This window comes from Phacochoerus africanus, chromosome 14 (assembly GCF_016906955.1).
Source record: "Phacochoerus africanus isolate WHEZ1 chromosome 14, ROS_Pafr_v1, whole genome shotgun sequence".
Classification (NCBI taxonomy): domain Eukaryota; kingdom Metazoa; phylum Chordata; class Mammalia; order Artiodactyla; family Suidae; genus Phacochoerus; species Phacochoerus africanus.
In genome coordinates this window covers 48,141,629-48,157,176 of record NC_062557.1, presented here as the reverse complement: position 1 = coordinate 48,157,176, position 15,548 = coordinate 48,141,629, and the positions used below count along the sequence as shown (strand labels likewise).

The window sequence follows — 15,548 nt, the reverse complement described above, 5'->3', positions numbered from 1 at the left end:
AACTTTTTGTATTTAAATATTTGATCTATTTAAGTTTTTCTTTTTTTTTAAACTATAGTGTGAGATAAGAGTGGATTAAATACTTAAATTTTAAAAGTGAAACCATAGCAGTTCTCTTGTGGATCAGCAGGTTAAGGATCCAGCTACGCCGTCACTGCAGCAGCTTGGGTCACTGCTGTGGCATGGTTCAGTCCCTTGTCTAAGAACTTCTGCATGCTGCAAGTGTGGCCCAAAAATAAATAAATAAAAGTGAAACCATGAAGTACTAGAAGAAAAGATAGTAAATATTTATCTAATCTTTCTGTGGAATATTTACTGTGTGTGCTATCAAGACAAAACATAAAGAAGTGACAGGAGTTCCTGTCGTGGCGTATTGGGTTAAAAATCTGACTATAGCGGCTTGGATTGCTGCAGAGGTGAAGGTTTGAGCCCCAGCCTGGCGCAGTGAGTTAAAGGATCTCATACTGTTGCAGCTGTGGTGTAGGTCACAGCTGTGGCTCAGATTCAGTCCCGGGCCCAAGAACTTCCATATGCCATGAGTACAGCCATTTTGAAAAAGGAAGAAGAAGCGACAGAATTAGCTACATAAAAAAGTAAAATATTAATGTTTAATCACAATGATGGAAGGTAAAGACTCAGGGAAGGAATATTTGCATGAATGAAGTTGTTTCAAATGCAGTGGTTCTATGATTTTTAAATCCTAAACCTAGCCTAATACTTGGGAACTGAAATTAGGTCTAAGCGTTTTTACTTAGAGGTAGATTACAGTGAAAAACCTGGTCATAAGGTGTAAAGATTTTTCACCAGGGTTTTTTGTTGTTGTTGTTCAGGGAGTAAACTCTCGAAATCCGCGACGACCCCCACCTAGTTCTGTAAATACAGGAGGTATCACAGAGATCATGGCAGAAGGAGGTGAATTGGAGTTTGTTAAAAGGATCATCCACGACAGTTTACAACTTAAAAAAAGATTAAGGTAAGTTGGTTATTACAACATGAGAATATTTTCCCCCTGTAATTCAGAAAGAAAGCATGTGACTTACAGAAAATGAAAGCACAGTGGTCTGAAGAATAAACAGATAAAAACCGAAAATGTCGTAGATCCTACAGTCTGCAAAGACCCTGTTTATGAGGATGCTCTCATGCCTTTAATTTTTTATTCATTTATTATTATTTTTTAATTGTTATTTCCCCAATACATTTATCATGCTCCATCATAAGTGACTAGACATAGTTCCCAGTGCTACACAGCAGGATCTCATTGCTAATCCATTCCAAAGGCAGTAGTTTGCATCCATTAACCCCAAGCTCCCAATCCACCCCACACCCTCTCCCTCCCCCTTGGCAACCGCAAATCTATTCTCCAAGTCCATGATTTTCTTTTCTGTGGAAAGGATCATTTGTGCTGTATATTAGATTCCAGATATAAGTGATATCATATGGTATTTGTCTTTCTCTTTCTGACTTACTTCATTTAGTATGAGTCTCTAATTCCATCCATGTTGCTGCAAATGGCATTATTTTGTTCTTTTTTATGGCTGAGTGGTATTCCATTGTGTATATATATCACATCTTCCAATCATCTGTCGATGGACATTTGGGTTGGCTATTGTGAATAGAGCTGCAATGAACTTGTGGGTGCGTGTGTCTTTTTTAAGGAAAGTTTTGTCCGGATATCTGCCCAAGAGTGGGATTGCTGGGTCATATGGCAGTTCTATGTATAGACTTCTAAGGTACCTCCATACTGTTCTCCATAGTGGCTGTGGCAGCTTACATTCCCACCAACAGTGCAGGAGGGTTCCCTTTTCTCCACACCCCCTCCAGCATTTGTTATTTGTGGACTTCTTAATGATGGCCATTCTGCCTGGTGTGATGTGGTATCTCGTGGTAGTTTTGATTTGCATTTCTCTAATAATCAGTGATGTTGAGCATTTTTTCATGTGCTTGTTGGCCATCTGTATATCTTCCTTGGAAACATGTCTATTCAGGTCTCATCCCTTTAATTGATTTGTGTTTCCTGTAATCATCTGTGCTACATGGATAGAAAGGAGGAAAATACCATATGATTGTGTTGCTCCCATTTGTGTGGTAATATGATGGAACAAAACTATTCAAATATGGCTTTTGATTAGGAAACAGATGGGTTCAGATCTGTCCCATGAACCAGAATAAATTTGTTGCCTAGTCCTCGAAGCAATTTATGTTCTTGGAGTCAGTCTCCCAAACAATGACAGATGTTAGGACGCTGAGCTGTCAAGAACTTAATTAAGGGAAACTGAGATCACTGACCAATTCCAGAGGAGAGTTAAGGCTATTCCTTTTTAAAGGCTAATTATTTCAGACAACACACCTTTCATTAAGCAGCACGAGTACTCAGAGCTATTTGTCTCATTTGACTTCTCACCCTGCCAAGTGATGTTGAAATGATGGATACTGTGAGAGTTCAAAACTAAAAGGGCTTTCAACCTAGGAGTTAGGTTTGTAGCATAGAGAGGATTTTTTAAAAATTGTGGTAAAATACACGTAACATAAAATTTACTATCTTAACCATTTGTCGGGGTTGGTATGGTGCCCATGCATGTGGAAGTTCCTAGGCCTGGGATCGAACCCTCACCATAGCAGTGACAGCTCTGGATCCTTAACCTGCTGAGCCACCTGGGAATTCCCCATCTTAATTTAAAGTGTATGGTTCAGGAGTTCCCGCTGTGGCGCAGTGGTTAATGAATCCGACTAGGAACCATGAGGTTGCGGGTTCGATCCCTGCCCTTGCTCAGTGGGTTAAGGATCCGGCGTTGCCATGAGCTGTGGTGTAGGTTGCAGACGTGGCTCGGATCCCGCGTTGCTGTGGCTCTGGCATAGGCTGGCAGCTACAGCTCCGATCAGACCCCTAGCCTGGGAACCTCCATATGCCACTGGAGCAGCCCAAGAAATGGCAAAAAGACAAAAAAATAAAATAAAATAAATTAAAAAAAAATAAAGTGGATGGTTCAGAATTCCTTGGTGGCCTAGCAGTTAAGGATTTGGTGTTGTCACTGCTGTGGTGCGGGTTCTATCCCAGGCCCAGAAACTTCTGCATGCTGTGGGCACAGCCAAAACAAATTGAAAAAGTGTGCGATTCATTAGTATTAATAAGTGCATTGATGTTGTCATGCAGCTGATCTCCAGAACTCTTTCTTCCTGTAAAACTAAAACTATATTCCCGTTAAACAACCACTCCGAACTCCCTCTCTTCCCATAACCCCGGCAACCACCATTCTACTTTCTGTCTCCGAATTTACTGTTCTAATTACCTTACACAAACAGAATCGTATTTGTCCTTTGTGACTGACTTGTTCACTTAACATCATGTCCTCAATATTCATTCATATTATTGCATGTTTCAGGGTTTTCTTTCTTTTTAGGGCTGAATAATATTAACATTCTATTGTATTTATACAGTATGTTGTATTTATCCAGTCTTCTGGTGATGGACACTGGGTTACTTCCACCTTTTGGCAGTCATGGTTAATGTTGCTATGAACAGGATGCACAAATACTACTTCTTCTTCTTCTTTTTTTTTTTTTTTTTTTTTTGCTTTTTAGGGCTGTACCCACGGCATATGGAGGTTCCTAGGCTAGAGGTCTAATTGGAGCCACGGCTGCTGGCCTACACCACAGCAACGCCAGATCCTTAACCCACTGCATGAGGCCAGGGATCGGACCCCCAACCTCGTGGTTACTAGTCGGATTTGTTTCCACGGTGCCATGGCAGGAACTCTGAGGGATGTACAAATATTTCTGAAGACACTTCTTTCCATTCTTTTGGATGAATACCCAGAACTAGAGTTGCTAAGTAGGGAAGATTTTATCTTGAATTTATAGGAGTTTAAAGTTACTTATTTTATTAAAAGGCCCAAGTTCCCGTTATAGTGCAGTGGAAACGAATCCCACTAGGAGCCCTGAGGTTGTCGGCTTGATCCCTGGTCTTGCTCAGTGGGTTAAGGATCCAGCGTTGCCGTGAGCTGTGGTGTAGGTCACAGATGCAACTCGGATCTGGCATTGGTGTAGGCCAGCGGCTACAGCTCTGATTTGACCCCTAGCCCGGGAACCTCCATATGCCGTGGGTGCAGCCTTAAAAAGATAAAAAACAAAAAAAGAATTAAAAGGCCAATTCTAAAATCAAATATCCTAATTTGTTCAATGTTAGTTTATTTAAATATTTATGGAAAGCAGCTAGATTATTGGATCGTCCACTCCTCAAAATTTACATAATATTAAAGCCAAATGTTAATAAATTCTTACCTTAAATTGATTTCTTCAAAGATACATTAGAGTAGAAAGAAAAAAGAGACTTAAGTTATACTGAGCATTGAGAAGAGTCTCAGTAAGTAAAATAAACTGAAAGTAACAGAGCACTGAAACTCATGCAAGAGGTAACCAACGCCATGTGGCCATTTCATTATTGGTCAGCTTTTGAGGGAACTGGAATCATCCAGGAAAATGGGGAAGGTTGTTTTTTAGGAGGCTTTTAATCAGTCAATTTCTATTATTTCCAAAGTTCCATTTGAGCTATACTTTAAAGGAATACTGTTCTAAGAGAGAGAAATTGGTCAGGATGTTCCAGGTCCCTGGTACCTGGCTCTGTGGCAGCCCTCAAATTGAGTAAGAGGTGAATGTTTGCCAGGAAGGGTCAGTTGCTGGAGCCCATCCTGTCTCTGGTGAGTCAGCCATTTCGATGTTGGCGTCACATATGGGAAAAGTTGCCCTGTACAGTTCATTTAAGGAAAGAGTTCAGCCGTCTTGTCTGCTCTGTTAGAACTCAGGCAGGTTGCAAGGGAAGATACAAGGAAGAGAGGAAGAATGAAGCGATTCTCACTGAAAAGCAAATAGAGCAGTGGTTTTTTTTGAGAGAGTATTGCACGCAAATACTGTTTACAGTTTTACCTCGTACTCAGGTGACTTTCATTTGTATATATTAACAGTTCATGTCCTCCTGCATATTTTTATAGTTGACATAATGTTTACCCCACTATGTCACTCTCAAATTTTAGGATACCATGGAAATGGCGCGTTTTGGAGCTCTGAAAAATAAGTATTTAAACCCTACTACCTGCTCCTTATCCCTCTTCTTGTTCCTGAAGAAGTGCAGAAATGAAGTCAAATTTGTAACATTATGGAGTGAAATAAGTTAAAGTCGTTGGCCTGACCTCAGTGATGGCACTTTAGATGCCTCACCTCCTTATGATTCGTGCCTCGCCTAAGTCACACTCAGCAGCAACTGTGGTTTTGTATCTGAAGGAATTTTGCAGCCGGAAGGCCCTTGGGAGAGAAAGTTATCCAACCTCGTAGTTGTACAGGTTAGAAATTTGGGACCCGGATCTCCTAATTCTGGTCTTACGCTCTTTCCACCATCCCATGCAGCCTCTGTAGCCCAGCCTGCAGTTCGACTTCTAAGTTCACAGCCTTTTCTTTTCTTTATTGTTGAAGATTAATCGACATATGATATTATTAGACTTTCTGTCGTTGGTGAAGATTTGCAAGTGCTTGTCATCTTTACCTTTTACTTTTTGTGCCTGTGACTTGAGCTTATTATTTAATAGCATTTTCTCTTTTAGAGACTCACTCATCTAACCTTCTAAATAAATTAGCAGACTTTATAAAACTCTTCATGGTCTGGATTCTACTCTTGTCATTCGTTATTAGGTCTACAGCTGATGCTCTTTATGGCAATGATTTTATGATTTTTCCGGGAACCAGAGTTACAAAGTTCCAATTGAATACTGGTTTCACTCCTTCTTTTTGCTTTTTTTTTTTTGCCATTTCTGGGGCTGTTCCCTTGGCATGTGGAGGTTCCCAAGCTAGGGGTCGAATCGGAGCTGTAGCCGCCGGCCTACTCGGCGATCCCACGAGCCACAGCAACGTGGGATCCGAGCTGCGTCTGCAACCTACACCACAGCTCACGGCAACGCCGGATTGTTAACCCACTGAGCAAGGGCAGGGATCGAACCCGCAACCTCATGGTTCCTAGTTGGATTTGTTAACCACTGCGCCACGACGGGAACTCCCCTTTTTGCTTTTTCTTTCCATTCTATACCCCCTGCTAGATCTTGGAAAATTCTTGGGTCTGGGTAAAACCCACATATCTGGTGATGGGTGATAAATTTTGACAGTCTGGGCCTTTTTATAATTTTTTTTTTTTTGCTTTTTTATGGCCACACCCACATCATGTGGAAGTTCCCAGGTGAGGGGTTGAATCAGAGCTGCAGCTGCCGCCTACACCACAGCCCACAGCAACGCCAGATCCTTAACCACTGATCAAGGCCAGAGATTGAATCTGCCTCATCGTGGATTCTAGTTGGGTTCATTACCAGTTGAGCCACAATGGGAACTCTGCTATTTAGTTTTTTTTTTTAAGCTAGATGGTGACATAGTTATGGGCTGCTGTAAGTGATAGTTGCAAGCAACTGTAAGTTTCATAACTGAGCTTTTAGTTAATTCTCCAGCTAAAAAATTGTCCAATTCTACTACAAATTTTGACTTGCCTTTATAAAAGCGTAAGACTCTTCATTTTCCTTGTCTGTAAGATTGAGATAATACCTTTTATGGTATTAAATGTTAAAAGAACATAGGAGCCAGCCCAAGCCAAATATAGAACAATATAAGTTTAGAATGAATAATGACAGTAATGGATTATAACCCATTGGATAAAATAAGCGAATGAAATATATAAGAGGAATAGAGGAAAAGCCATTTGTTAAACTAGAATGCCAACTAATAAATGTAGAAAGAATAATAAATTTAGAAATATCACCATTTTGCAGTTGTTACAGTAATGATTGATGGAGGGATCAACAATGGAAATTTTGAAGAGGAACAGAATATTTTCATAGTTTCAAAATATGTTCCCAATTACAAAGAGAACTTTGGTAACTTTATAGTGGAGAGACTGCAGGATACCACCTTGACCAGGTAATCCTCTCCTGATGTGAGAGGACAGATAGCACTTCCGTGCTCTTCATGCCCCAAATGTTTAACCTGAATCTGTGAGGAAATTTCAGCGTAACTTGAGGGATTTTGTTAAGACAGTTCTTCAGAAATATTAAGGTCATGAATGTAAAAAAAGACCATAAAACTGTTCCAGATTGAAAGAGACTAAAGAGACTTGACACGTAAATGAGATACATGATCCTAGATTGGATCTTGCACCAGGGGAGAAAATTGACGTGAAGGACATTATTGGGATAATTGGTGGAATTTGAGTATGGACTGTATCCCAGATAATAGTGTGGTATGAGTGCTAAATTTTCTCAGTTTGATCATTGAGAATGTCCTCATTTATAAGAGAATGTCCTTGTTTTTAAAATGTACATGCCACAATATTTAAGGGTAAAGGGGCATGATGATGTCTGTAGCTAACTCTCAGATGATTTAGGAAAAAAACACACACAGAGCAAGCAGATGGGGGGAAGTGCAGTGCCTCTGGTTGAAGAGTACACTGGAATCGTTTGTACTAATCTCGCAATTCCTATGCATTTGAAATAATTTAAAAATAATTTTTCTTGAAACCTGCTGTCTCTAAGGAATTACTACTAAGTGCTGTAATGAGTGGAGTGCTACTTTCATCATTAAAATAGTATAATGGGCTCAAAGTCTCTTGGGTAACTAGATCTTCCCTTTCATTTTTTTTTCCTACTTGCATTTTGATTAGTTGTCACAAGATGTCTGTGGAGAGTAGCCAGGATCTAATGGGTAGGCATTTTTTTTTTTTAAGTGAAACAAACAGAATTTTTAATACACCCAATTACTTCTGTTTTTTCGCTAAGAAATGCAACTTGCAGAAAATAGTAGGTGTATTGATAAGATTAAATTTTTAAAAGATTCATGATACAGTATTCAGCTTACAGTAAAGGTTAAAAGAAATATGAACTCTGCTGTGCCTATTTTAAGTACCAATGACATATGTAATTGTTACAAGCCTTGGTTATCTAAATATTTACTTGCCTTCATCTCCTGAGGAAATTTATAGCATCATTCTTTTGTCTCTGTTCTGGATCTTTTCTTGGCTTCTGGTGACTCTAATCTAATCTGTTCAGGAATGCTAATTTTAAAGGAAAGATGTTAATTAACCTATTTTATGCTGTTACTGTGTGAGCCCTAATTGCTCTTAATTTCTTTTCTTCCTTCATCTTCTTCCTAACATACCAAAGGCTTTTAATGACTTCTCCATTTATACACTGCTTTCTTTTTTTTTGTTTTGTTTTTGTCTTTTTGTCTTTTGTTGTTGTTGCTGTTGCTATTTCTTGGGCCGATCCCGCAGCATATGGAGGTTCCCAGGCTAGGGGTCGAATCGGAGCTGTGGCCGCCAGCCTATGCCAGAGCCACAGCAACGCAGGATCCGAGCCACGTCTGCAACCTACACCACAGCTCACGGCAACGCCGGTCGTTAACCCACTGAGCAAGGGCAGGGACCGAACCCGCAACCTCATGGTTCCTAGTCGGATTCGTTAACCACTGCGCCACGACGGGAACTCCAACACAACTTTATAAGTATTTTTTTCTTACTCAAATGAATTTATCTCATCTATAAGTATTTTTTTAAATGAAGCCTTTTTTTGAATAATGAAAAAATCAAAAAGGAAAAAAAAAAGAAGAATGCATTCTATATCACATCAACTACCTTCTTAGACCATAAAAAATTATTATCCTCTTTCTTTTTTTTTTTTTTTGTCTTTTTTAGGGCCTCACCTGAGGCACATAGAAGTTCCCAGGCCAGGAGTCAAACCAGCACTGCAGCTGCTGGCCTACACTACAGACAGCCACAGCAATGACGGATTCTTAACCCACTGAACAAGGCCAGGGATCGAACCCACCTCCTCATGGACGCTAGTTGTTCGTTACTGCTGAGCCACAACAGGAACTCCTATTATCCTCTTTCAAAAAATAAAAAATAAAACTCACATTCACGAGTTCTTTTACGGCACATTGAATCAAGGATCTGGTGTTGTCAATGCAGCGGCTTGGGTTGCTGCTCTAGCATGGGCTCAATCCCTGGCCAGGAATTTCCACATGCCCTGGATGTAGCCAAAATAAATAAATAAATATCATTTAAAATAAAAATAAAATAAAATTCACCTTCATAATAAGTATTTTGCGGAGTTCCCCTCGTGGCGCAACGGAAGCGAATCCGACTAGGAGCCATGAAGTCGCAGGTTCAATCCCTGGCCTTGCTCCGTGGGTTAAGGATCCGATGTTGCCGTGAGCTGTGGTGTAGGTCGAAGATGTGACTTGGATCTGGTGTTGCAGTGGCTGTGGCGTAGGCCGGCGTCTCTAGCTCCGGTTAGACCCCTAGCCTGGGACCCTCCATATGCTGTGGCTGCGGCCCTAAAAAAGACAAAAAAAAAAGAAGACGTAGTAAATATTTTGCATATAAACAAATGTTGAATGCATATACCCCTAATCTGAAAATTCTCTTTAAAGATAATGTGTAGTTACATGAATTTCAAATGACATATGAGTAATTTTGATACTTGGTTTAAAAAAAGACACAGAATATGTATTGCTAGTGTAATTAAGCTATGAAATATGCAAAAAACATTATTGTGAACTATTCTTTATATATATTTGAAGATTGAGATACAACGTATTTAGAAATTTGTATATTTAAATCAGTTTTATTGAGGTATAACTTGCATATAGTACATTCTCCAATTTAAGTGTACGATGTGATGTGCTTTGACAAATATGTACGTTACCACCACTACCACAATCAAGATAGAGAAATTTTTTTAATGCCCCCACCCGTGGCATATGGAAGTTCCCAGATTGGATCTTAGCCACAGTTGCAGCAACACCAGATCCTTTGTAACCCTCTGCTCTGGGCCAGAGATCAGACCTGCACCTCTGCAGTGACTTAATCCCCTGTGGCAAGATTATTAACCCACTGTGCCACAGTAGGAACTCCAAGAATTTTTTTTTCTCATCTTTTTGTCTTTTTAGGGCCACACCTGTGGCATATGGAGGTTTCCAGGCTAGGGCTCTAATCAGAGCTGTCACCGCCGGCCTACACCACAGCCACAGCAACACAGGATCCAAGCTGCGTCTGTGACCTACACCACAGCTCACGGCTATGCCAGATCCTTAACCCACTGAGCAAGGCCAAGGATTGAACCCGAAACCTCATGGTTCCTAGTCGGATTCATTTCCGCTGCTCCATGACAGGAGCTCCTGGAACTCCAGGATTTAAAACATTTTCATCATGGTAAAAGGATCCCTAGTGGCCCTTTGCAGTCTGTTCATATCCCAGCCTTTAGTGACCACTCATTTTTTCCATAGCAATAGTTTTGCCTGTCTAGATTTTCAAATAAATGGAATCACACAGAATGTAGTTTTTCTTTGTATTGTAAATATATTTAGTTTTCTGTATATTATGATGTTTTGACAGTTAAGAAAACCTCTCTGGCTGGGAGGAAGCCTGCCCTTCCCTGGGCTCCCTGATTCTTACAGATGGCAAAGGACCCGGCTCGAGCAGCCTTGGCTATGCAGACTCACCAGCCCAGAATCCTTCCCCCTCTGTTTGCCCTTTCAGCCCAGAAGGCCATCTTCCTCTCCCTCAAGCATCCCAGGGCTGGATGCCAGGCAACTGGAGACCACTCCATAACCCACAGCCCATAGCCCACTGAGGCTATTCACACAGTAGCAGATCCCAAACTGCTCCCCAGCCCTGCCTTGCCTGCCCTGAGGAAACCCCAGTAAAGGCCCTGACTTCCACTCAGAACAGGCTTCTTTTATATAGTTTATCCATGCATTATATCAGCGGTCTCTCCCTTTTTATTACTAAGTAGTATGCCATTATGTGAATATAGCACAATTTATTAATCCATTCACTCATTCATGCAGATCTGGATCATTTCCAGGCTTCGACTAGCATGGGTAGCACTCTATGAACCTTCGCATACATTTGTTTGGATTCCAGTTTTCCTCTTTTTTTTTTTTTTTTTTGTCGTTTTAAGGCTGCACCCGTGGCATATGGAGGCTCCCAGGCTAGGGATCAAATCGGAGCTGTGGCCACTGGCCTACACCACAGCAACGGCAAATCCAAGCCGCATTTATAGCCTATACCACAGCTCATGGCAACACCAGATCCCTAACCCACTGAGCGAGACCAGGGATTGAACTCATGTCCTCATGGATCCTAGTCAGATTTGTTTCCACTGAGCCACAACAGGAACTCCTTGGTTTTCCTCTCTCTTGAGTAAATACCTGAGAGTAGGATTCCTGAGTCAAGTTGCCAGGCTGTTTTCAAGTGGCTGAACTATGCTGCATTCTTACCACAATGTGTGAGAGTTCTAGCTGATGCCAGTGTCATTCCTTTAAAAATTATCCATTCTATGCCATGAATGCTAATGGTTATGTAGTGATAAATCTCATGCGAAATTTTGCAGAGACACCACTAGATCCTTAACCACTGAGCCTTGCGGGAACCCCTCATTCTGGTTTTAAGTCACATTTCCCCGATGACCAGTGATGTGGAGCATCTTGGCATATGCTTATTGGTCATTTCTGTATCTCTCTCTCTCGTGATAGACTTTATTTCTTAGAGTAGTTTAAGATTCACAGCAAAATTTGAAGGGGAGTTACAGAGATTTCCCACATACACAAGTGTAACCTCCCCTGTTATCATTACTCCTCACTCTAGTGGGACATTTGTTAAAACCGATGAGCCCAGGAGTTCCCTTTGCAGCTCAGCAGTAAGGAAGCTGACTAGTATCCATGAGAATTCAGGTTTAATCCCTAACCTTGCTCAGTGCCTCACTGCATTGCCATGAGCTGTGGTGTAGGTTGCAGGTGTAGCTTAGATATGGCATTGCTGCGGCTGTGGTGTAGGCCGACGGCTACAGCTCCAATTCGACCCTTAACCAGGGAACTTCCATATGCCATGGGTGGGGCCATCAAAAGTAAAAAAAAAGATGAGCCTACATCAGCACTTCATTATCGTTCTGCTGTATAGCACAGGGAACTATATCTAGTCACTTGTGATGGAACATGATAGAAGATAATGTGAGAAAAAGAATGTGTATGTATATAGTATAACTGGGTCAATTTGCTGTACATTGACAGAACATTGTAAATCAACTTCAATAGTAATAATTTTAAAAGCACAAACAAACAAAAATCTCAGTATCACCCAGAGTCCATCATCTACATTGGGATTCATCCTAATGTATTTTCTGTGACTTTGGATACATGTATATTTACATGTATCCACCATTGTAATACCATTTATAATATTTCCATTCCTTTAAACATCCTCTGTGCTCTACCTGTCCACCCCTTCCCCACCAATCACTGGTCTTTTTGCCATCTCTATAGTTTTGTCTTTTCCAGAATGCTATATAGTTGGAAACATACACCATGTAGCATTTTCGGATTGGCTTCTTTCATTTAGTAATATATATTTAAGTTTCCTCCATGTCTTTTCATGGCCTAACAGCTCATTTCTTTTTAGTGCTGAGTAATATTACCTTGTCTGAATGTACCAGTGTATCTATCCATTCACCTCCTGAAGGTCATTTGGTTGGTTCCACGTTTTGGCAGTTATGAATAAAGCTGCTGTAGACATGAGTGAATATTTTTTTGTGACATAAAGTTTTCAGCTCCTTTAGGTAGATACTAAGGAGCACAATTGCTGGATCATATGGGATGGTTGTGTTTGGAAAACTGCCAGATTCTTTCAAAGCGGCTAGACTGTTTTTAAGTTTCTATTACTCAACATCCTCACCAACATTTGGTATTGTGAGTGTTCTGGACTTTGCTATTCTGAGAAGTGTGTAATGGTATCTCATTTTAATTTGCATTTCCTTGACAACATAAAATATGGAGCATCTTTTCACATGCCTGTTTGCCATCTTTATGTCTTCTTTGTGGATATCTTATTAAAGATCTTTGGTGCATTTTTAAATCAAGAAGTTGTCAGGAGTTCCTGTCTTGGTGCAGTGGTTAACGAATCCGACTAGGAACCATGAGGTTGCGGGTTCGATCCCTAGCCTTGCTCAGTGGGTCAATGATCTGGAGTTGCTGTGAGCTGTGGTGTAGGTGGTGTAGGTCACAGATGCGGCTCGGATCCCTCGTTGCTGTAGCTCTGGCGTAGGCCAGTGACTACAGCTCTGATTGGACCCCTAGCCTGGGAACTCCATTTGCCACAGGAGCAGCCCTAGAAAAGACAAAAAGACCAAAAAAAAAAGAAGTTGTCTGGTTTCATATTGTTGAGTTATAAGAGTTCTTTGAATATTTCAGGTAATAATCCTTTGTCAGATATATGTGCTGTATTTTCACCCAGTCTATGATTTATCATTTCATTCTGTGACCATATCTTTCACAGAGCTTAATGAAGTCCAGATTAGCAATTCTTTCATGGATCCTACCTTTGGGGTTGGCTTCCATATGCTGTGGGTGTGGCCCTAAAAAAAGACAGACAGACAGAAAGAAAGAGAAATGTATTGTTTAATTTCGAAATATTTGAGGATTTTCCAAAAATCTTTGTTACTGATTTTAAGTTTAATTCATCCAAGAGCAGATATTATATGATTTTTATTCTTTAAATTTGTTAAGCTATGTTTTATGGCCCAGAATATGGTCTGTCTTCATGAATATTCCTTGTGAGCTTAAGAGGAATGTGTATTCTGCTCTTGTTTGATGAATAGTTTATAGATGTCAATTATATCTAGTTGATTGATGGTGTTAATGAATTCAGCTATGTCTTTACTGATTTTCTGCTGGCTGGGTCTGTCCATTCTAATAGAGAGTTGTTGAAGTTTCCAACCCTAATAGAGGATCCATTCATTTTTCCTTGAAGCTCTATCAGTTTTTGCCTTGTGTAGTTTGATGTTCTCACGTTAGGTACAAACACATTAAGGATTAGTATGTATTCTGGGAGGACTGTCCCCTTTAAACATTGTGTAACGCCCTCTTTACTCCTGATCACGTTCCTTGGTCTGAAGTCAGCTCCGTCTGAAATAAATATTTCACTCCACTCTCTTCTTGCTTGCATAGTTTCCTAAGACAAGTTGGATGTAATTCTTTTTGTTGTTGTTGTTGCTATTTCTTGGGCTGTTCCCTTGGCATGTGGAGGTTCCCAGGCTAGGGGTCGAATCGGAGCTGTAGCCACCGGCCTACGCCAGAGCCACAGCAACGTGGGATCCGAGCCGCGTCTGCAACCTACACCACAGCTAACAGCAAAGCTGGATTGTTAACCCACTGAGCAAGGGCAGGGACCGAACCCGAAACCTCATGGTTCCTAGTCGGATTCGTTAACCACTGTGCCACGACGGGAACTCTGTAATTCTTATTCATAGGTAATGTATATCTTTTTCTGACCTCTTTGAGAATTTTTTTTTCTGCTGTTTTTTGGCTGGAGTTCTGCCTGAACTTTCTTTAGCATTCCTTGTAGTACTGGTGCTGATACGTTTTAGTTTTTATTTATTTGAAAGTTACTTTATCTTTTTTTTTTTAATGGCTGCATCCGCAGCATATGGAAACTCCTGGGCCAAGGATTGAGCCCAAGCCACAGCTGCAGGTGCAACAACTCCAGAAGTTTTAACTCACCGCACTGGGCTTGGGATCACATTCTTCCTCTGCAGTGACCTGAGCTGCTGCCATCATCGGATTCATGACCCACTGTACCACAGCAGGAATTTCATGGTTTTCTTTATGTTTCTTCTTTGTGGAATTCATTGAACTTCCTGTTTATAGTTTTTATCAGTTTCGAACTTTTTTTTTTGTCTTTTGTCTTTTTGTTGTTGTTGTTGCTATTTCTTGGGCCGCTCTCGCGGCATATGGAGGTTCCCAGGCTAGGGGTCGAATCGGAGCTGTAGCCACCAGCCTACGCCAGAGCCACAGCAACTCGGGATCCGAGCCGCATCTGCAACCTACACCACAGCTCACGGCAACGCCGGATCGTTAACCCACTGAGCAAGGGCAGGGACCGAACCCGCAACCTCATGGTTCCTAGTCGGATTCGTTAACCACTGCGCCACGACGGGAACTCCGAACTTTTTTTTTTTTTTAACCTCTTTTTCCAAGTATTTTTTTTGTCCCCCTTTTGCCCCTTTTCTGAAACTCCAGTTGTGTGCACTGCTTGATACTGTCCTATGGGTCACCGGTGCTGTGGGTTTTTTGTTTTGTTTTCTGGTCTTTTTCTTTTCCCCTGTGTGCTGTCTTTCAGATAGTTTCTTTGGCTGTGTCTTCAAGTTCACACATTTTTTTCTTTTTTCTTTTTTTTTTTTTTTTTTTGTCTTGTGCGGCATATGGAGGTTCCCAGGCTAGGGGTCGAATTGAAGCTGTAGCTGCTAGCCTACATCATAGCCACAGCAATGGCAATGCCAGATCTTAACCCACTGAGTGAGGCCAGGGATCGAACCTGTGTCCTCGTGGATACTAATTAGATACCTTTCTGCTGAGCCATGATGGGAACTCCCAAGTTCACACATTTTTTCTTTTGCAGAATCTAATCACTGTTAATCCCATCCAGTGAATTTTTTAACTTTAGATACTGTAATTTTCATGTCTAGAAGTTC

The 15,548-nt window shown here is 41.0% G+C and overlaps 1 protein-coding gene across 1 annotated transcript in view; it reads left to right on the top strand.

Annotated features, from left to right (window-relative positions):
* The window catches only part of METTL16 (methyltransferase 16, N6-methyladenosine), a 65,687-nt gene that overhangs the window by 34,282 nt on the left and 15,857 nt on the right, over positions 1–15,548 (top strand). Inside the window, exon 6 of the mRNA XM_047757983.1 lies at positions 831–973. Within this exon, the coding sequence (XP_047613939.1) occupies positions 831–973 (143 nt within the window). The remainder of the gene's footprint in view (positions 1–830; positions 974–15,548) is intronic.